The sequence below is a fragment of the Hoplias malabaricus genome, chromosome 17 (assembly GCF_029633855.1).
Source record: "Hoplias malabaricus isolate fHopMal1 chromosome 17, fHopMal1.hap1, whole genome shotgun sequence".
Taxonomy (NCBI): domain Eukaryota; kingdom Metazoa; phylum Chordata; class Actinopteri; order Characiformes; family Erythrinidae; genus Hoplias; species Hoplias malabaricus.
Genome location: NC_089816.1, coordinates 6078496 through 6096205, shown reverse-complemented (window position 1 = coordinate 6096205; position 17710 = coordinate 6078496). Strand labels below are relative to the sequence as shown.

Here is a 17710-nt window from a genome sequence, read left to right as displayed (position 1 = left end):
TGTCATTGTTTTGTTTCCATTTTATTTGTATTTTGATCATAGTTATTATGAGGAGTTTACAATTGTTTTTCATTATAAAACAAATGCAACTAAAACGGTAATATAACAGTAATATATACAGCAAAATAATTTACACAATTTAAAATAAACTGAAAACGTAAGCAATGCATGTACGATATACATGTACTGTATTTACAGACACATTTTAAAACACATGGACTTGTCACAGTCAATATACAAACACATAAATGAACAAAACAATAAAGAAAGTTTAACTTTCAGTACTATACAATTGTAAAAATATATTCAATTTTTACTGGCTGATATCATTGCAATGTACAACTAAATGACACAACATTGTAAACATGGCAGGTATAGTTGTACATACAACTGTGTTTTTAGTACCATATCTGTGCTTTACAAGGAAAAACATGTATCTTCATTCTTGTCAATTTTTATATTACTACATAATTTGAACACACCACTTGCCTTCTAGTTCTGTGAAAATGTCATGATGAATAGATCAATAAAAATGCTCCAGAATTACTTGGAATAAAATCTTTTTACATTCACTTCCATCAAAAATTAAAAGGAGTTTTTCCTTCTCTTGTAAAGCTGATATTTTGGAGATGCATGTTTTTGATTGGACAGTGACATACATATACATTAAATTAAGTCTTATTAATCATGCCGGTCCACTTCTAATTAATAATAAAAAATAAAAAAAAGTTCAAAAATATTTACTGTTTTCTTACAGAATACATTAAAAAGTATTATTAAAATGTGTTTTCTTAAAGAAAATATACACACACATTCATCCAGTAACAGCTTTCAGCATACACAATTATTTAACTATCCATTATTTAGTATCTCTGTCTTTCTGGATAATAACAATAACACATATGTTAAGACAACTGGTGCATCTTTATTCCCATACTTTTTCACATATCTTCATCAGATTGGAGTACTACATTTATGTAAAAAATGTGATAATCCAAAAAATAATTGTCCATATATAATATTGTAATTAAACAAAATATCTGCATCTATATCAATACAAAATAAATAGAAAAATTTAATGAAAACGTTTAAATAGATCTCAAATATGTTTTTTCACATTGGTAAAAAAAATCCCTTCAAGGCAGTGATTATGCACTCTGACAGGACTACACGAATAGTCCAAAAATAAATATACAGAGCATATAGGCCAGTTAATGTATCCGTTTTTAATTTAATGTAACTTTTTTTTATGTAAGTTATTAACTTAAAAAATCTCTTATTTTGTGTCAACATTCCAATATAATGCATGAATGTAACACCTTTACATTCCTAGGTCATAGTGTATTTCTTTTTGTGAAATATTTATGCATTATCTACTCTATTATCAAGGTTTTTAGGCAAATAATTTAAATTGCCTGTAGACAGTAACAGATAAAATAAACACAGACTCTTAAAGGCTTTGAGCCTATAAGACAGCAGCATCAATGGATCTCTTTTCTCTTGAAGTTGTGGCACTTGCTGAACATTGTGTAGATGTTAGTCACACCTATGTAATACATTCAAGTATTAAATGACCGCTTGATAAGGAGTCCAACTTAAGAACTTGAAATTGACGTGAGGCATAACAAGTCCAAAAATCCACCCATTACATGTTACACAGCGTATGTAATGTGCAAATATGAAAGATTTGAGGCTGTGCATTTTATACTGATGCTCCATCTTTGGGTGTGTTTCCTTCGAGTTCACTGTGGTCTACCCCTGTATATATAGGTTTCATTCCTTGCAGAATGGGTTCTGAGTTCCTTTGAGAATCCTTTTGCGATTCAGAGCTGTTCCTGATTCCGTATGCGAAGTAAATCAGAAAGCCTGAGGAAAGCAGTGAGACATCAGCATGACAGCATTAAGTCAGACCCACTACAGCAGCAGCACCAGTGAAGCCATAAATACATAACGATACTTTAACAGTAACAAACAAACTCAACTTGAAATCAAAATTAATGTGTTTATATTGTTAGTTTATTGGTCACATTAAGCACAATGCATTGTGTCATTTAATTTAAAAGGACAAATATATTTATGTTCCATATTTGAAATGCATCATGACAAAGGATTTTGCTCAACCCTAGAAAAAGTATTGTTATGATTACATCACCGTTATTTTATCCCACTACCTCCTCTTAATTTTAAACAAAATTATTCCAGTTGAGAGACCTGCCTTTATACCATTTTTCACTCAAAATGTGTCACAGCACAGAAAGATAATGAATCATGTCCGATTTACACCACCTTCAAAGAATTTCACAAAAACAAACTTACCAATAAGCATCCATACTGTGAAACGAATCCAAGTTGCTCCACCTAGCTGCATCATGAGGTATATATTGACAAAAACACTGACCAAAGGCAAAATAGGAAGTAACGGCACCTAAGAAAAAGAAAATAGCAGGTCATTAACATCATATGCAATGAAAAACTCATGGTTAATTGAAAATTGGCTTCATTTTTACTTCACACATTTAAATATAGTAATTAAAACAGTGCAGCACAGTGTACACACCACAGGAACAGTGTATGTAGACATTATTAAGATGGAATCACATATGAGGAGGTAAGATAATTTCATCATATGATGCGTTCTGAGTTCCACAAGCCAAGAAAATCTTTGTAAAAATAACAGAAATGGAAGTAACTACTGAATATACACAATACCCAGTGAAAATATGACAAACTTTCAATTTAATTATAATCATTTTTACCCTAGGTTTGCCTTAAAGAATGTTGTGCATTCTCATTAACTGTGTTATTAGTTGGGAATATTCTAACATTATGTTTCTGTAATTGTCTATAATTTACAGTTTAATGCTTGGGTTACACATACTGAATGTAGAAGAGAAAATATAAGCAGTTGTTTCCCTGAGTGGCTGGAGTGTTTAATGACATGTGAATAAACAATCTGTAAGATTACTAATATACTATATTCAGACTAAAATCCATGAGAAACAAAAGACATAATTACATGAATCCACCTGCCCACGTAAAATTAACCCAGACTACTGCTTGATAAAAACTTAGTTTTTACCTTAAATGTGATAGCCTCTTTGTTCTGAGGCTGTCTCCAGATGATAAGAGTGCAGGTGAAGGAGAGAGCCACAAGGATAACAACCAAAGTGACAAATTCAGGTTGTCCTTCTATGACCTTGTCATGCCACACTGCTAGCACTATGCACAACAGGGTGAAGACCAAACCTGCAGAGAGTAAGAGGGACAGAAATTTAATTTAACAAAGTATAAATTAATTTATCTCCATTATTTCTATCCCAAGCACAGAGAACAGAACAGAAAGAATTCTTACATGTAATAGCTGTGGTGGCATATACAATGAGGCCTGAGATTTTTGTGGGTGACCGAGAGCTGGGCAGTAGCAGATGTCTGGGTAAAAAGGTTTCTTTGGGCCCTTGTCTATGCTCATCTCCACTGTCCTGGTCCACCATGGTGTCTCTGGTTGGCAGTTTCTCCAGTTCCATCTTGTCAGCACTGGAGATGAGGCTGCCAGGCTGGTACCTATGAACAGATAAATATTGAGTTAATTAATAGTAACCCATGATCTCATCCCTATACCCAGATAAATATCAGAGAATATAAAACGGCGCTAAAGCAGTATGGCAACTTGGCACCTCAATATGAAGAATAACCAAATTCAACACTGGTGCTCTCAGCAGTGTTGCTCAAAAATTTATAAAATGTACCATGCCACCCAGCTTGGGGGAAAATGCCATTCAACAAGTGGTGGATCACTACAGAACTTAGGTATGGATTAAATCTCATGTCCACAGTCGTCCAACTGTCCAAAAATATACCAACCTGAGGATGAGCACACACACTGCCACAAGTGTGTATGCCAGCAAAGTCCCAATTGACATTAGGTCCACCAAGGCATCTAACTCAAACAAGAAGGCCATCAAAGCTGCGTTATGGGAAACAAAAAAAAAAGAAAAGAAAAAGAAAATGAGGGAGAGCATTGACAGACTAGAAGCATATGATATTTTGTGTACACAGCCAAGTATTTGCAGTATTAAAGCTCTGGGGAATATAGAGCAAGCAGTGATTGCTTTCTAATTAGGTCAGTACTGGTCTTGTGGCACACAATGTTCACCTTGTGAGCAATTTTTCAAATCTTGAGGTCTTATTCCTATTACTAAGATAATTACCACACTTAATGTCTATCAAATATACAGACTAGAATATCAAGCCACGCCCAAGACAATTGTCAGATAAAAGAAGGCCTTTAAACTAAAAATGAAACTGCAGCTCTACCTGCCACAATCCCGGACACAATGGTGGCAATCACAGGAGTTTTTGTTTTCTTGTGCATTCGGGAGAGGAAGCGGAATAGCAGGCCGTCCTCTGCCATGGCAAAGATCACACGAGGCATAGGGAACATGGAGCCCAGCAGACTAGAATTAAGCAATAGGTAAACACTCAAAATGAGAAAAACATACTGCCATGGTATGGAGTTGGAAAGTAAACAAGAACATTACAGCAGCAATTAATTTGTTTCAGGTCACAATCAAAGAACATCAAGCCTGATTACTTATTAAAAATAATCCTACCTGGTGGAAAGGGCACAGAGGGAGCCAACAGCCACAATATAGCGGGCAGGATTCCAGCCCACATACTTGAAGGCCTCAGGCAGTGGACTGTGTGTGTCCAGGATATAGTATGGCATCATCAGGGTGAGAGCTGCAGACACTCCAAAGTAAGCAATAAAACAGATGAGCAGCGAGGCCACTATACCAATCGGTATAGAACGCTGTGGGGTTTTAGCTTCTTCACCTACAAAAATAAATAAAAATACACTAGTGAGTGATTTTGATTTCCTCAACAAAGAGACACAAGACTTACATGCAAACATGTGCATGCTGTTACCTACTTGTAGTAGCAATGCAGTCAAAACCCACAAATGCATAGAAGCAGGTTGCTGCACCAGAAAGAATTCCCGAAAAACCAAATGGCGCGAAACCACCGTTGCCAAAGGCTTCCCTGCAAAACACAAGGCATCGTTTTAGATATTTCATGCATAGTTAGCAAACTTCACTTCATGATCTGCAAACACATGCCTCTTGAAGAAAACATAGTCCACCCACTCCCACCCATTAGAGCTGTGGCTGGCGCACTTACTGGGGTATTGCATCGCTTCTGTTACTTTTAATGTCCTCCACAGTTAGGTTCCAGTTGTCAGTGTTACCCTTCACAAAGCCAGAGATGATGACAAAACTCAACACAACCAGGTTGATCACTGTGAAGATCTTGTTCACCAGAGCTGACTCATTCACACCAAATGACAGCAGGCCTGTAGTGTGGGAAGTGAGAGTTGCAGATTTATTGGCATCACAGTCTGTAGCACACCCCTGGTATAGATAGATCCTTATTGACATCTAATTGTCACTTAAACTCTATGAATTATGTCGTTTATAAACTTGGTAGGGGCGGCACAATACTGTTTTGTTTCACTGCGGTAAGAGCAGTAGCGTCATTTGTATTCATTCTTTTTTTTATTTTCTATTAAATGACTCAAGTGGACATATGATGCAAGATTCATAGAATATATACTCACCAGTGAGTAAAAGAATCAGAATGAGTGCAAACAGGTCTGGATGTCGTGCCAGAATATTTCCAGTATCTGGAATGGACATGGACTCATTGAAAAACGTGGAGATCTTCTGCTCCACTAAGTTATCAAAAGTGGAGCTCCATGCTCTGGCCACACTGGCTGTGCCTGAAAGAAAATGAAAAAATAAAATAAATAAATAAACAAACAAACAAATGTATAATGAAGAAATAAAAGGCAAAAAAGCAATTAGTGAATGTGTGATTGCGGACGAGCTGCTCTTCAGACCATATGCTGAACTTGAGCATGCACTTAGGTCCTTCATAACTTGCATAAACACCAATTTATGTCCGAGTTAACTTCTGTTATTTTTTATTTCACATGATAATTAAAAGCTCTTAGCTTTCCCCTTTATTAATGAGATGCCCTGACACATTAATTAATTTATAAGTATTCAGCACTGCAAGAGATTGCATTTCAGACTCCATTCTTTTTCTGAATGTCATGTGTTTACTAAGATTGATTTATACTGCTGGTTCACTTCCAACATAAGCCTTACTTATGCATTCAGATTCTAGATGTTTCATTGTTTGAATATGCAGGATTTACTCACCTATCACATAAGAAAGAATGAGGTTCCATCCAGTAATGAACGCCCAGATTTCACCCACGGTCACATAGCTGTACAGATAAGCGGATCCAGTCTTTGGTACTCGTGCACCAAACTCAGCGTAGCACAAACCAGCAAGCACAGAGGACAGGGCTGCAATCAAGAACGACAGGACAATGGCTGGACCAGCCTTCTCCCTGGCCACCTCGCCAGCGAGGACATAGACACCAGCACCAAGGGTAGCTCCAACACCCAGGGCAATGAGGTCCAGAGTGGTGAGGCAGCGGGCAAAGCGAGTCTCTTCCTCATTGTTTTGTAGCACACGACGGCGCAACAGCATTTTCCCAAACCCAGCCAAATTCACCATGATGACTGCTCAGTTAAAATGGACAGAAACCTAGGGCAAAGTTGAAGAACCTGGAGAAAGACAAATGTTTTAATATTCATTAAATGTTGTGCATATATAAACATAAAAAACAAGCAAAGTTAAGTAAACAACTGTAAGGTACATTACAACATTTTTTTTTACTGATAACAGGAATGCTTACATCACAGTTAAACTTAAAATCAGTGTCATCAGCCATCACCAGTGCTTGAAACACCATGTTCTCTTGCATCAATTAGCATGTGTGTGGCAATACTTATGCTGCAAGAACCAGTTCTGGGCAGTTCCACACGTCAAAACATATTCACTGGAAACACCTCCAATAATACCTCCCACACCTCCCCAAATATGGTTGGGTGAAGGCCTCCAAAGCCAGTTACCTGCCAATCCTTTACTCTGATTAGATTTTTAGGGAAACCTTCAACCATAGAACGTCATTTACTACTTCCATAGTAAAGAAACAAGTATCTTTAATTATTCATGTGTTACTTTAATTTAAAACAATGAAGTTGAGCAAGACAAGTGAGACATGAAGAAGAAAAGGGTGGCGATTTTCTTAGACTAAAAATTGCTTCCAGACAAGCACGATTAAGAGACTGGTGAAAACATGACAAAGAAAACGTCTAGCCTTATGACTAAAGGCTGATTACATTTTTAAATCTAGTCCCTCATGAAAAAAATAATCACATGACTCAGGCTAATGAAACACCCGAATAAGAGAAATGATCATAATCAAAATTAGTCTGAGCTGGGACATATCTGGAGAGAAGGCCAGACTGAATATGTAGGATTCTACTTTTTGGAAAGTTCGTTTCAGATCAACAGGTTCTCTATCCGTATTTGAACTTGGATAACCATTCAAGTTTGATCAGGCAGTCACAAGTATAACCAGGACACCTGGCCAGTAGGTTTGGCTCAGCTGGACACCTGAATTTGAATGATTTAAATCTTGACTTTTTACATCCATTATTCATTCATTCATTTCTAAGTTATGAGTTTTGTAAATGGTGTGTTGTTAAAATTGTAACCAAATTAAACCACATCAGAGTCATGAATAGAACTGAAACACTAAAATGTTGTGCTGGTTAGGAAGGTAAATACTGCCTTGGTAATATTTACAAGAACAAGTTTTGACTGGGGGTCTCAAATGATTCATGTCCATGGTTATAGTTTAAAAAAAGACAAAAAGAAAACAGTGCATTCACCTCAAAAGATAAAAATAAATGAATAAATATTAATTACATTTCCTTATACTTAACAAGAAGGAAAGACAGTACTGCTCGGCTGTTAAATTTTCTTCCTCCTTTGTCAACTGTCAATCAACAACAATGAAACCAAACCACCAAGATTATCAGAGATCACAACTATGACAATAAATGATGTAGAAAAGCATACTGAAAGATTGATGATAAATACATAATAATACTCAAGCCTTTATAGAAATTCAAAACTACTTTCCACAGACATTTATATGTGCACTGACTGAAAAATTGAAATGCCATTCATAAGATACTGAATGGTTGCTGGGAAAAAGAGCCATCAGACCACCTCTTGCCCTCCATCAAGGAGCCACTTTTTTCATATCACAAATGTTACATTTCAATACCCTCCTGTTTATGTTCTGAACATTCCTGAAAGTGGCTCCATTTCACAGAGCAATACGGTTATGTGGAATGCTGCCAATTCGGAGGCCTAAAAGTACGAACTGGTTTTAGGCTTACCACTAAGATCACCTTCCTGTACCGACTTCTGAGAAGGATGTCGAACCCGAAAAGGAAGCTGTGTGACACGCCTATTCTGATGTAACACTACTAATGTTTTCATAAGCATTAAACGACACCATTAGATAACTTTTCCCTGAGACCTGGTGATGAGGGTTTAAAAAAAAAAAAGAAAAAAGAATATATGTGGCAGGAAATACAATTCCTGTTTAAAAAAAAATCTACATAAACAGATTTGGTGTGTGTTAACGTCTGATGTGCTGTATTCAGATGTAAAGTAATTTTTTTAAAACAGATTCTGTGATATGGGTGTTGTTGTGAATGTGTAAAAAAAGGCCAAAAAAAAAAAAAAGCACTGGAGACATGTATAATCATAATTCTGGCAATAATTGGACCTTTAGCACGTGTAGCTCAACATCACTCACATGGTGCACTGGAGTCAAGTAATGACATTAAAGTTTTACAAAACTAAACCTAGAATCTAGAATCTGTTTAGAATATTCACAACACTTAACCACAAGCAAATATCCAAAGATTTTAGTGACCCTTAAAAGAATGAAATTACACTAAATGATAGCAAATACACTGCTTATTTAACATCATGTATGCATAAAATATATGACAGTCTTTTTAGAATTATGCTATGACAGACATACAGCTCCTTACAATCTCAGAAAAGTATAAAATAAAATGAAATGCTATACAGCAGCTGGCCGTGAGTCTATTGTGACCAGGCAAAATACCAAGCGTTGGCCAGAAGGGCATAAACCACAAGGCATGTGGCATTCTCTTGAGTGAATGAGCTCTAGTCGATGCTATGAGAGAACGAACTGGATCAATCCAGAACTAACCACTAAACAGCAGTACCCAGGCCCACTAACGTCTTTGTATGTGTGGCTGTATGAAATCATGTAAGATGAGTACAGCGCCACAAAGTTTGGAGCGTACCGCGTGTCACCGGAGGTTTTTCTTTTCTTTCGGCGTTACATCTCATCCGCATTGCATTCACGGGTGAATCGCCTGCGTGACTGGTTTCGTGAGGTATTATAAAACACAAAAGGCGAAGAGTGAGTCTTTTTCCCCGTCCTCGCGGTTTAGTAAAGCTTTACTTTTAACATAATGTCGTAGACACATCAAGCTGCGGTAAAAGTATGAACAACATCCCTGAGCTATCGTTAGGCGCCACATTGTTACCACGTACCATTTAAGGTGGAACGCAACATTAAAATTAGAAGCCAACTTCAGCCACATGGTTTTACTAATCTTAAATAAACTGGTCCATTTTTTTGATTTAACAAACTTTAGACAGTTTAAATTCTCTCAGGGGCTAAACTGGAACAGGTTTGAAATTAAAGATTTGTTTTTTAAAAAGTATATATTGGTATTTACCCGCTCTTTTGCCGGTGTTACGGCTGTTTTTTAGTGTGGTGATGATGTAGTATCCTCTGTGAGCTGGTCTCCTCTATGAGCCTTTATAAGGTAGGAAGCGTAAGAGGGTTGCTTAAAATCCAATGACGTCAAATAAAATACGTCAGAGAGCTTACATCTGGAACAGGGGCGTACCCAATTCCTACGAACGGCAGATGTTCCTGCTGTGGCGGATGTAGTTACTAATAGCCTATCATTTAGAGAATTTCCACTTGAAACGATGCAGAATTATTTCAGTCGATAGGATCCAGAGGTCGTCATGGTTACAACCACAAATACAGCACTTATTTATTGTTCTTAAATAAACGAGAAACCTAGAAATTGTGTCAATGATAGTCTGGTAATATTTTATAGGTCAGTAATAACAATAAAAACATATTGTAGTAGCTAAAAACTCCAGAAAAGGACATGAAAATGTAAATAAAATTACATCGTTAAAATAAGCAAATCATTTAAAACACACATTAAACTAAAATGTTGAATGTTTAATGTTGAAACTGAAAAATTGTAGTTTTATGCTCTCAACATGCTCCAAAATAACTGAAATGGGGAAACAAAAGACTGCTAAATTGTGTAATGTTTTACACACACACACACAAAGTGGTAAACCTTTTTGGAAAATGCTGCGGACATAAGATTCAAATGGGTAAATATATATATAAAAAAAAAAACAACGCCAAAACAGCTCCAAATTTTTAAATGTGGTTTACACATACTTTGCACTGATTTTGTTCACATTTTGCACAGCCTCCCAACTTTTCTGGAAATTATGTTTGTAGTTGCATAGCCATAAATAAAAAGATTTATTCACGTGATACCAGTTTCTGACGTGTTGCTTTAAAGCAACACTTGGTAGTATTTTGGCCTTAAAATTTGTTTCAATTTCACTGTGGTACTTCACTGACATGTAACAGGGAGAACAGAGCCTCTGAGAGTGTACAGCCTCGAGCGCTGAGTACCACCACAGCCAACACTCAGCTTCACATTAATGAACAGTTTCATATGTTATTGGAGTCTATGGGATATATATATAGAGCAATGTTTATTTATTCATTTATTTATTTTAAGCAGCCTAAACCTGGTATTTATGCTGGTAGATCTTATCATAATATTACAACTATTACTGACTTACTTGCAGTCTGTAAAGTGTATTGTGATTTAACTCTTTAGCTTTGCTGCACTTGATATGGCTAAAATGGAGCCCATTTTGAAACAGAACCACTTGATAAGCTTCATTTAACAAAACTGCAAAATTTGAGTGTATCTTTTATTTATGCAAAATAAGTAAAGCACATAAAATCCATAAACACACACGAAGATAAAGATATAGCATTATACAACAAAGGGTAAGATATATCATCGCAAATCTTTCACAGGTTTGTAGAATCTGAAAATATGACCAGTTTCACAGAAACAGTGTAAATGTAAGCTTAGATTTAAACAAAAAAAAAAAATAACGGATTAATCTTTGGCTGTTCAGTTTGAACCAAGAGTAGGACCGATTCATGTCTGACAAACTGGCTCAGATTTATTGGTGCTTGTCCACTACATGTTCCTTACTCCACTCCACTTGACTCTGCTTTTGCTTTTCCATTGGGTAAATCTAGTACCTGGAACTTTAGCACCTGCTCGTCTTTGAAGCGAGCCAACAGTGACATATAAAACATGCAGAGCACTGATTTGTCTACACTGTTCAATGATGACATCCAGTGCAAATTAGCTGCTTGTGAAATCTCCAATCTTAAGGCAACTTGTGGAATTACAACATAGTGTTTTAATAGAGGTTCCCATTAGAGACAAGGTTTTCCAAAGTCATTGGCTACATTTCACAAGGGAAAGGTGGTGTTGGAAAAGTGACCAGGGAAAAGCATTGAGCTGAATAAAGCTGTGACGAACCGATGCCATTCAGTGGAAAAGTGATATTCATCCTTCATTACAGGCCGTTTTACTTAAGATTAGCTAACATGTTTATAAGGCATAAAAGATTCCGAACATAAATTTAACTCTATCAAAGAATTTTTTTCCCCCAGGATGACTCCTGGAAATCACACAAGTTACATTTTAGTATAATGTAATAACTTTGAAAAGTAGACTTTACAGGACCAGTGAAAATATAAATCTGGAAATTTATTTCAAAATTAGAAGTGGCCTAATCTCTGACACAAGCAAAACACAAAAAAAAAAATGCACAAAGAATGTGATGATGATTACATTTATTTTGCCAGTTAATTTATTCTGACAGGTCAAAGAAGTGCTCTAATGTGGGTAATTATCCTTGCAGTAGACAATCTCTTACAATTGCTGCTAACTCTCCCATCATTTAGGAAATACAGCCACACAATTTATAAACAAATCATTTATGACTTTATTTTATTAACAATAATATCTTATTGCAATACAAGACAAGAAAGTGTCTCTAGGCCAGTGTGAGTTCCCCTCCTTTACAGATGATCTACGATGAAGAAAATATTCTCAAGTTTTTGTTGAAAGGGTAACCAGTTTCCACAACCTAAGATGATATGGAATGTTAAAAACAGTTTGATAAAATGTTAAAAATATACAAACTATTTAAAAAAAATGTTTTACAAAGGGCAATAATCATAAAAATAACATACCTGCAAGTATTTTCTGTTCTTTTAGGATTTCCCCTAGTTCTTGACGTAAAGTGTTTAGTTTTTCACAGGCTGTGGAGGAGGAAAAAATAAATAAATAAAAATAAATAACTACACTGTATTCCACAAGCAGGTGATGCATGTTTAAATTTGTTTTAGGCAGTATCTCTCAGTTACTTACAGGGCAGCACTCTTAGAACATACATTTGTTTTGTTAAAACATGCAACCCCATATACCAAATTAATGATTCATAATCCTCATTTGCTAGCTCTCCAGTCAGTTTGCATGCTGGAAACAGGTCTAATGTGTTTACAAAGCACTGGTGTCAGCAAATTTATTTATTTATTTAAAAAGGGGTCTCAGTCCAATGTGTTTTCTGATCTGATGGTAGAGAAACTACATCTAGAGGTGTTTAGACCTCCAAACATCACACAGCAAGAACAGAAATAAGGATATTTTTCTATTCCTGCTTCATAGGTGGGCAATATTGACTTATATTCAGGAGACTACTAAAGATAAGCATAGATCAAGATTCAAATATTAAAATTGAAGTATATGCTGATGTTGCTGCACTATGCACAACTGGAAGAAAAATGTAAATATCCTGCTTGTTAGCGATGAGCTGAAAGTAGGCTCACGTGTAATGCCTGGTCCACAGTACAGTGCAGTCAAGGACACCCCAGTTGTGAATGTTCAATATTTACGATTCTGTATCCTGTAGTGTGGGTTGGACACTAATTCTCTGGTGTGAAACGAGACATTGATTTTTCAGGCAATGGAAGCGGTGCTGAAGAGGACTTTGCCTTTTCTGAGCAGAATGCACTCCACTAGCCTAGGAAGGGTTTTGGTGTCATTCAACATTGTTAACATCTAGTTCTTTTTTAAAAAATAAAAAAACAAAAAAAATAAATAAAAAATGACAACAAAAAAAGTCCAGGTACAGAAAGCACTACAGGTAACCAGCCCTTACTAGTTTTGGGTTTGGGAGCTGTAACTGGTTTCTGAGCACGTTCAGCTGGCTTTGAGCTTGTTTGAGCTTCAGCACAAGTGAGTTGCTCTGAATGAAGAAAAAGAAAAAGAAAAAGAAAAAAAAATGCCTCAGGTTAAAGCACAGCATATATTGAGTTAGATTACAAAGATACAAGGCCTCACTGCTTGCATGCTTCTGGGTAAAACCTGGAAGCAGTGAACTCCTTGTCTTTATGAAGACATATTTCCTTGTCAAATGAAAACTAGTCTCCTACTTTGGTTTTTCTAACTACATTGTTCAAAACAGCTCACCTGAACTCTGGTAACACCACATCCTAAGTGACAAAACTTTATACCAAAAGGGATAATACCACACCATAAAACTTCAGGATATTTTCACAATATGTACCACAATATTAATTGCACCAATTTGGACAGCCAGAATGTACCAGAAACGAGCAACATTTATAAATACAATATTGTTTATTCAGTATTTTCACATGCTGAACTTATTTCAGTCTTTCAAATGAAACATGCAGCTATTCTATATTCTGTCAAAACCCACCATCTGCAAAAATTACAGAGTGGAATATGTGTTCATATTTCCCATATTTTCCTAATGTCAAGAACTGATACCATTAATACAATAAAAAAAAATTCACAATAAGACCCTTATTGTTAATGGTTAATATTAATAATCATGTAAAAATAAGGACTGGCTCCCACTCCAGACTGTGTACAGAACATTAAATAAACAAATTAATGAATGAATTTCTGAAATGTACTACCTGTTGTCAAAGTACATCTACTGCTTGCGCTAGCCACAGACATCATCTAGGGGGGAAAAAAACAAATAAGCTATATTTGAAATCCTACCGCTGAGAAATATATAGTCCATTCTCGTGGGTGCAGGAGTATGACTTGTCCCAAAAATGCTAGCAGTTAAAGATTGCTGGCAGAATAAATTTAATGATAATTGCGTGTTCATAGCATTGCTCACAGTTTTACAAGGTTAGAGTGGCTACAAGTTCTGTGAAAGACACCTCACGTGGTTGGAATACTTACAACAAATCATGAATAAGTTTCATTAAGGATAAAAAAAAATAAAAAATGCATACAAAGTGAATTTTTAACATTACTTAAAAAAATTAAAATTCATAGTCTAACCTACATTTAAAGTGCAAGCTGTCAAGGTGTTCTTAGGAGGTACAAGGGTTCTTCCTTTATTGAGCTGGAGAGTCCTTATGCTACGCAGAGCAGTTGAGGATGTCTCTGGCTGATCTAGGGCAGGGGCTAATGACAGTTTTTGCTTTAGAAACTACTGATGCTGTTTGAGGGATGGGATGCTTTGAAAGGATCTGGGTCTTGGAAATATTGGATTTACAGGAGGGATGGGGAAATTTTCCTTCTGACTGCAAGTTGGGAGAGAGGTTTGTTCACAACTGCAGATTCAGACGTTGAGGAATCTGAGATGGATTTCACTGAAACTTTGTGTGTCTGACTAGACAGCTAAGGCTTAACAGATGATAGGTTGGACTGTGATGGATCTCCATTTCTCCTTCTGAGCATTTCCTGGTGTTCCTCTTCTTTACCTTCAGTATCAGGCAAATCCAGAGTTCTGTTGGAACAAACTACCACCTCAGAATTAATTTTAACAGGCATTGTGCTGGTAGGCTCAGGTATGTGTGTGTCACCTTCACTCCCACCACCACCATCAGTTTGTGTTGGCAATTCGGTGTCGGCCAGCTTTGTCATATTCATAGTGGAATTTCCATCAGCATTCTTCAAGTTGGGAAGAGGTCCTAGAGGTCTGCTATCAGTTGTTGTATTCGGTTTAGTGAAGGTCCTGTCCACTGCATATGGATTAGCAGAACTTGACTCACTAGAGTTAGTAGAAACATGAAGAGATGCCCCATCATTCTGCTCCACATCACCAGTAGAGTTAGCACAAGTCTCCTCTGAAGTCTTTGTAAATGTGCCATGCTTCTCACAGTCCTCAGTGGAAGGAACATATAACTGGGGTTGACAAATATCCACAGTATTATCAAGCTTCTCATTTGTCTGCTCTGTGGTGATGTTTGAAGGGCCACAAACGTCTACAGTTGAGTTTAGATTTTTTTCATGCGCAGTTTGTAGACTGGCATCAATCAAAGATACAGAGGGACTAAGTCCAGGAGCGTGATCATCTTTAAGCTCATGTGTCTTTTCAAAAGTAACATTGTTTGACTCTTTTGTCTTTGCACAAGGCAGAGATCTAGAGGAACTCAATTCAGAAGACTTCTCTTTATGACCTTTAGCCACGTCAAATGTACGGTTCTGAGACTCCAACTTCAAGTCCCTTTTTACAATGCAAATAGTAGACTCTGGGACAGGTCAATCTAAATTGAAGATCGACTCTATAGAGTCATCAGATATTCCAGACACGTATGGGAACGTTTCATCTGTAATTCTAAGGAATGGAGAATTGTAAAACAGGTTTGTTAATGTGTCTGATGAAGACGGGTGATTAGGTGAGAAGACAGGTACGCCAAGTGGACCGCCACCATTTTCACACCTCTCCCTCCGAACACTCTCCATTTCAGAAACCTGAGGATACATGATTTAAAAAAAAGATTCACAATTTTTCACAAGTTACATTAATATTAGTTATTTTTCTATTTTTCTGCCTTGTTATAATGTCTGTGAGGTGTTGTTATATGCTAGAAGACATACAATGTGTGAAATAAACAGTCAGCACCAAGCCTGAGCATTTAGACTTTGAAAAGTGCAGTCTTCCAAAGACAGTCTTGTTTGAGTGGATGTCGCATACTTAATAAACCAGTCCTATCAACTTGTGGAGCGGGTCTTTGAGTTGCAGGTGAGCAGAATTTGGGGACATTCATGTTTATAAATCTATATGGATTAAATCAAAGCAACGATGTGAAGTTTCATTTAAACCACCTTTAGAGAATTAGGAAATTTCTTTTTTAGTTGTTAATCTTCATTGAGGCAATCTGGATGTTAACCGCAGCATTATTTGTGGATACACCTTTCTCAATCATTAAGGAGCCATCAGCATCTCAGGTCATTGTTCTAAACACATCATATCTGGACAATCTTGTCACTGTTTCCCTATAATGAATTAAAATGTTAGATGTTTTTGTAGCTTAAGAGCAGAACATGTCATAGATTTATCTGTAACATTTTAACAGTGATTACAAACGTCTGAATTCTAATAGTTTATATTTAACTTATATTAAATATCGTATAACAGTAAACTGCCAAAAAGGAATAACAAAACACGATGTTAAAAGTTTCAATCGTCAGGCCCTGGTGTTTATCGAAGGTAATATGTATTGAATTCACTTGTTTAAAAGAACAACAACTCACGGATATGTTTAGGATGACACAAAGCAAGGTCTGTTAGCTTACAGTATGCATTTCTGCTGTGATCTCATTCGTAAAGAATCATAAATAAACGTTATCACTCCTCGTGCGGTGTTGATTAACGAAACCCAGTGCTAACCGATCTATGCAATGTCTCTTTCCCGAGCGGTAACCTACCTTAATTCTGACCGTGTTGCGTCCGTTGTCTATTAATAGCTTAGTCCTGCAAATCAAAACTACTCACAACAAAAAGACAACGTTTAAAATGTTACTCTGACACCGCAGAGTCTAACGCTTGATTCACTGCTAACAGAACAGAGCTCCGCTGATCAGGATTTGAATGTTGCATCACGGTTTGTCATTGGATCACACGGAAACAGGCGGAGGTTCAGCCTCATATGACTCTCTATTCACTACGTAGTGCACTATATAAAATACTGGCACCTCCACTCCTAAAATGCGTTAAACAGGTGCTGGTCATAAAATTAGATTATCATTAAAAAAGATTTTTTTCAGTAGTTCCACTCGAAAAGTGAAACTTGTATATTATACTCATTCATTACACACCTACTGATATATTTCAGGTGTTTATTTCTTTTAATTTGATTATAACTGACAACTAATGAAAACCCCAAATTCAGTATCCCCGAGAATTATGATATTACATAAGACCAATACAAAAAAAGGATTTTTAGAAACTCTGGCCAACTGAAAAGTAAGCTTGTACAGCACTCAGTACTTAGTTGGGGCTCCTTTTGCCTGAATTACTGCAGCAATGCAGCGTGGGATGGAGTCGATCAGTCTGCGACACTGCTCAGGTGTTATATGAGAGCCCAGGTTGCTCTGATAATGGCTTTCAGCTCTTCAGGTCTGGTGTATTGCATCTTTCTCTTTACAATACCTCATAGATTTTCAATGGGGTTAAGGTCAGGCGAGTTTTCTGGCCAATTAAGTACAAGGATACCATGGTCCTTAAACCAGGTACTGGTCTGTGAACAGCCAGCCTCTTT

The 17710-nt window shown here is 36.6% G+C and overlaps 1 protein-coding gene and 1 long non-coding RNA gene across 4 annotated transcripts; both read right to left on the bottom strand.

Moving 5' to 3' along the window:
• Positions 1-20: 20 nt before the first annotated feature.
• slc7a3b (solute carrier family 7 member 3b) lies at positions 21-9803 on the bottom strand. Of its 3 annotated transcripts, none has more exons than XM_066649371.1 (12): positions 9714-9803; positions 6222-6635; positions 5615-5776; positions 5179-5350; positions 4931-5040; positions 4611-4833; positions 4315-4454; positions 3862-3964; positions 3353-3561; positions 3080-3246; positions 2317-2425; positions 21-1866 (listed from the first exon to the last, which is right to left on the bottom strand). In XM_066649371.1, exons 2-12 carry the CDS (start codon positions 6583-6585, stop codon positions 1703-1705), a joined length of 1923 nt encoding a protein of 640 aa, XP_066505468.1. In that variant the 5' UTR covers positions 6586-6635; positions 9714-9803; the 3' UTR covers positions 21-1702. The 3 variants fall into 3 exon arrangements, with proteins under 3 accessions (XP_066505468.1, XP_066505469.1, XP_066505470.1); XM_066649372.1 differs by lacking the exon at positions 9714-9803 and adding an exon at positions 9273-9613; XM_066649373.1 differs by lacking the exon at positions 9714-9803 and adding an exon at positions 7846-7864.
• Positions 9804-12643: 2840 nt separating this feature from the next.
• Positions 12644-17066, bottom strand: LOC136674082 (uncharacterized). The gene is made up of 4 exons (XR_010795997.1): positions 16878-17066; positions 14506-15920; positions 14123-14168; positions 12644-13422 (listed from the first exon to the last, which is right to left on the bottom strand). It is a non-coding gene; the product is annotated as an uncharacterized lncRNA (long non-coding RNA).
• Positions 17067-17710: the final 644 nt, after the last annotated feature.

Coding starts and splice junctions, on each gene's coding strand:
- slc7a3b (XM_066649371.1), bottom strand. CDS start 6,585: ATGGTGAATTTGGCTGGGTTTGGGAAAATGCTGTTGCGCCGTCGTGTG. Junction 5,041..5,178: donor AGAAGCGATGCAATACCCCA/GTAAGTGCGCCA, acceptor TGTGTTTTGCAG/GGAAGCCTTTGGCAACGGTG. Junction 3,965..4,314: donor TGTGTCCGGGATTGTGGCAG/GTAGAGCTGCAG, acceptor CCCATAACGCAG/CTTTGATGGCCTTCTTGTTT.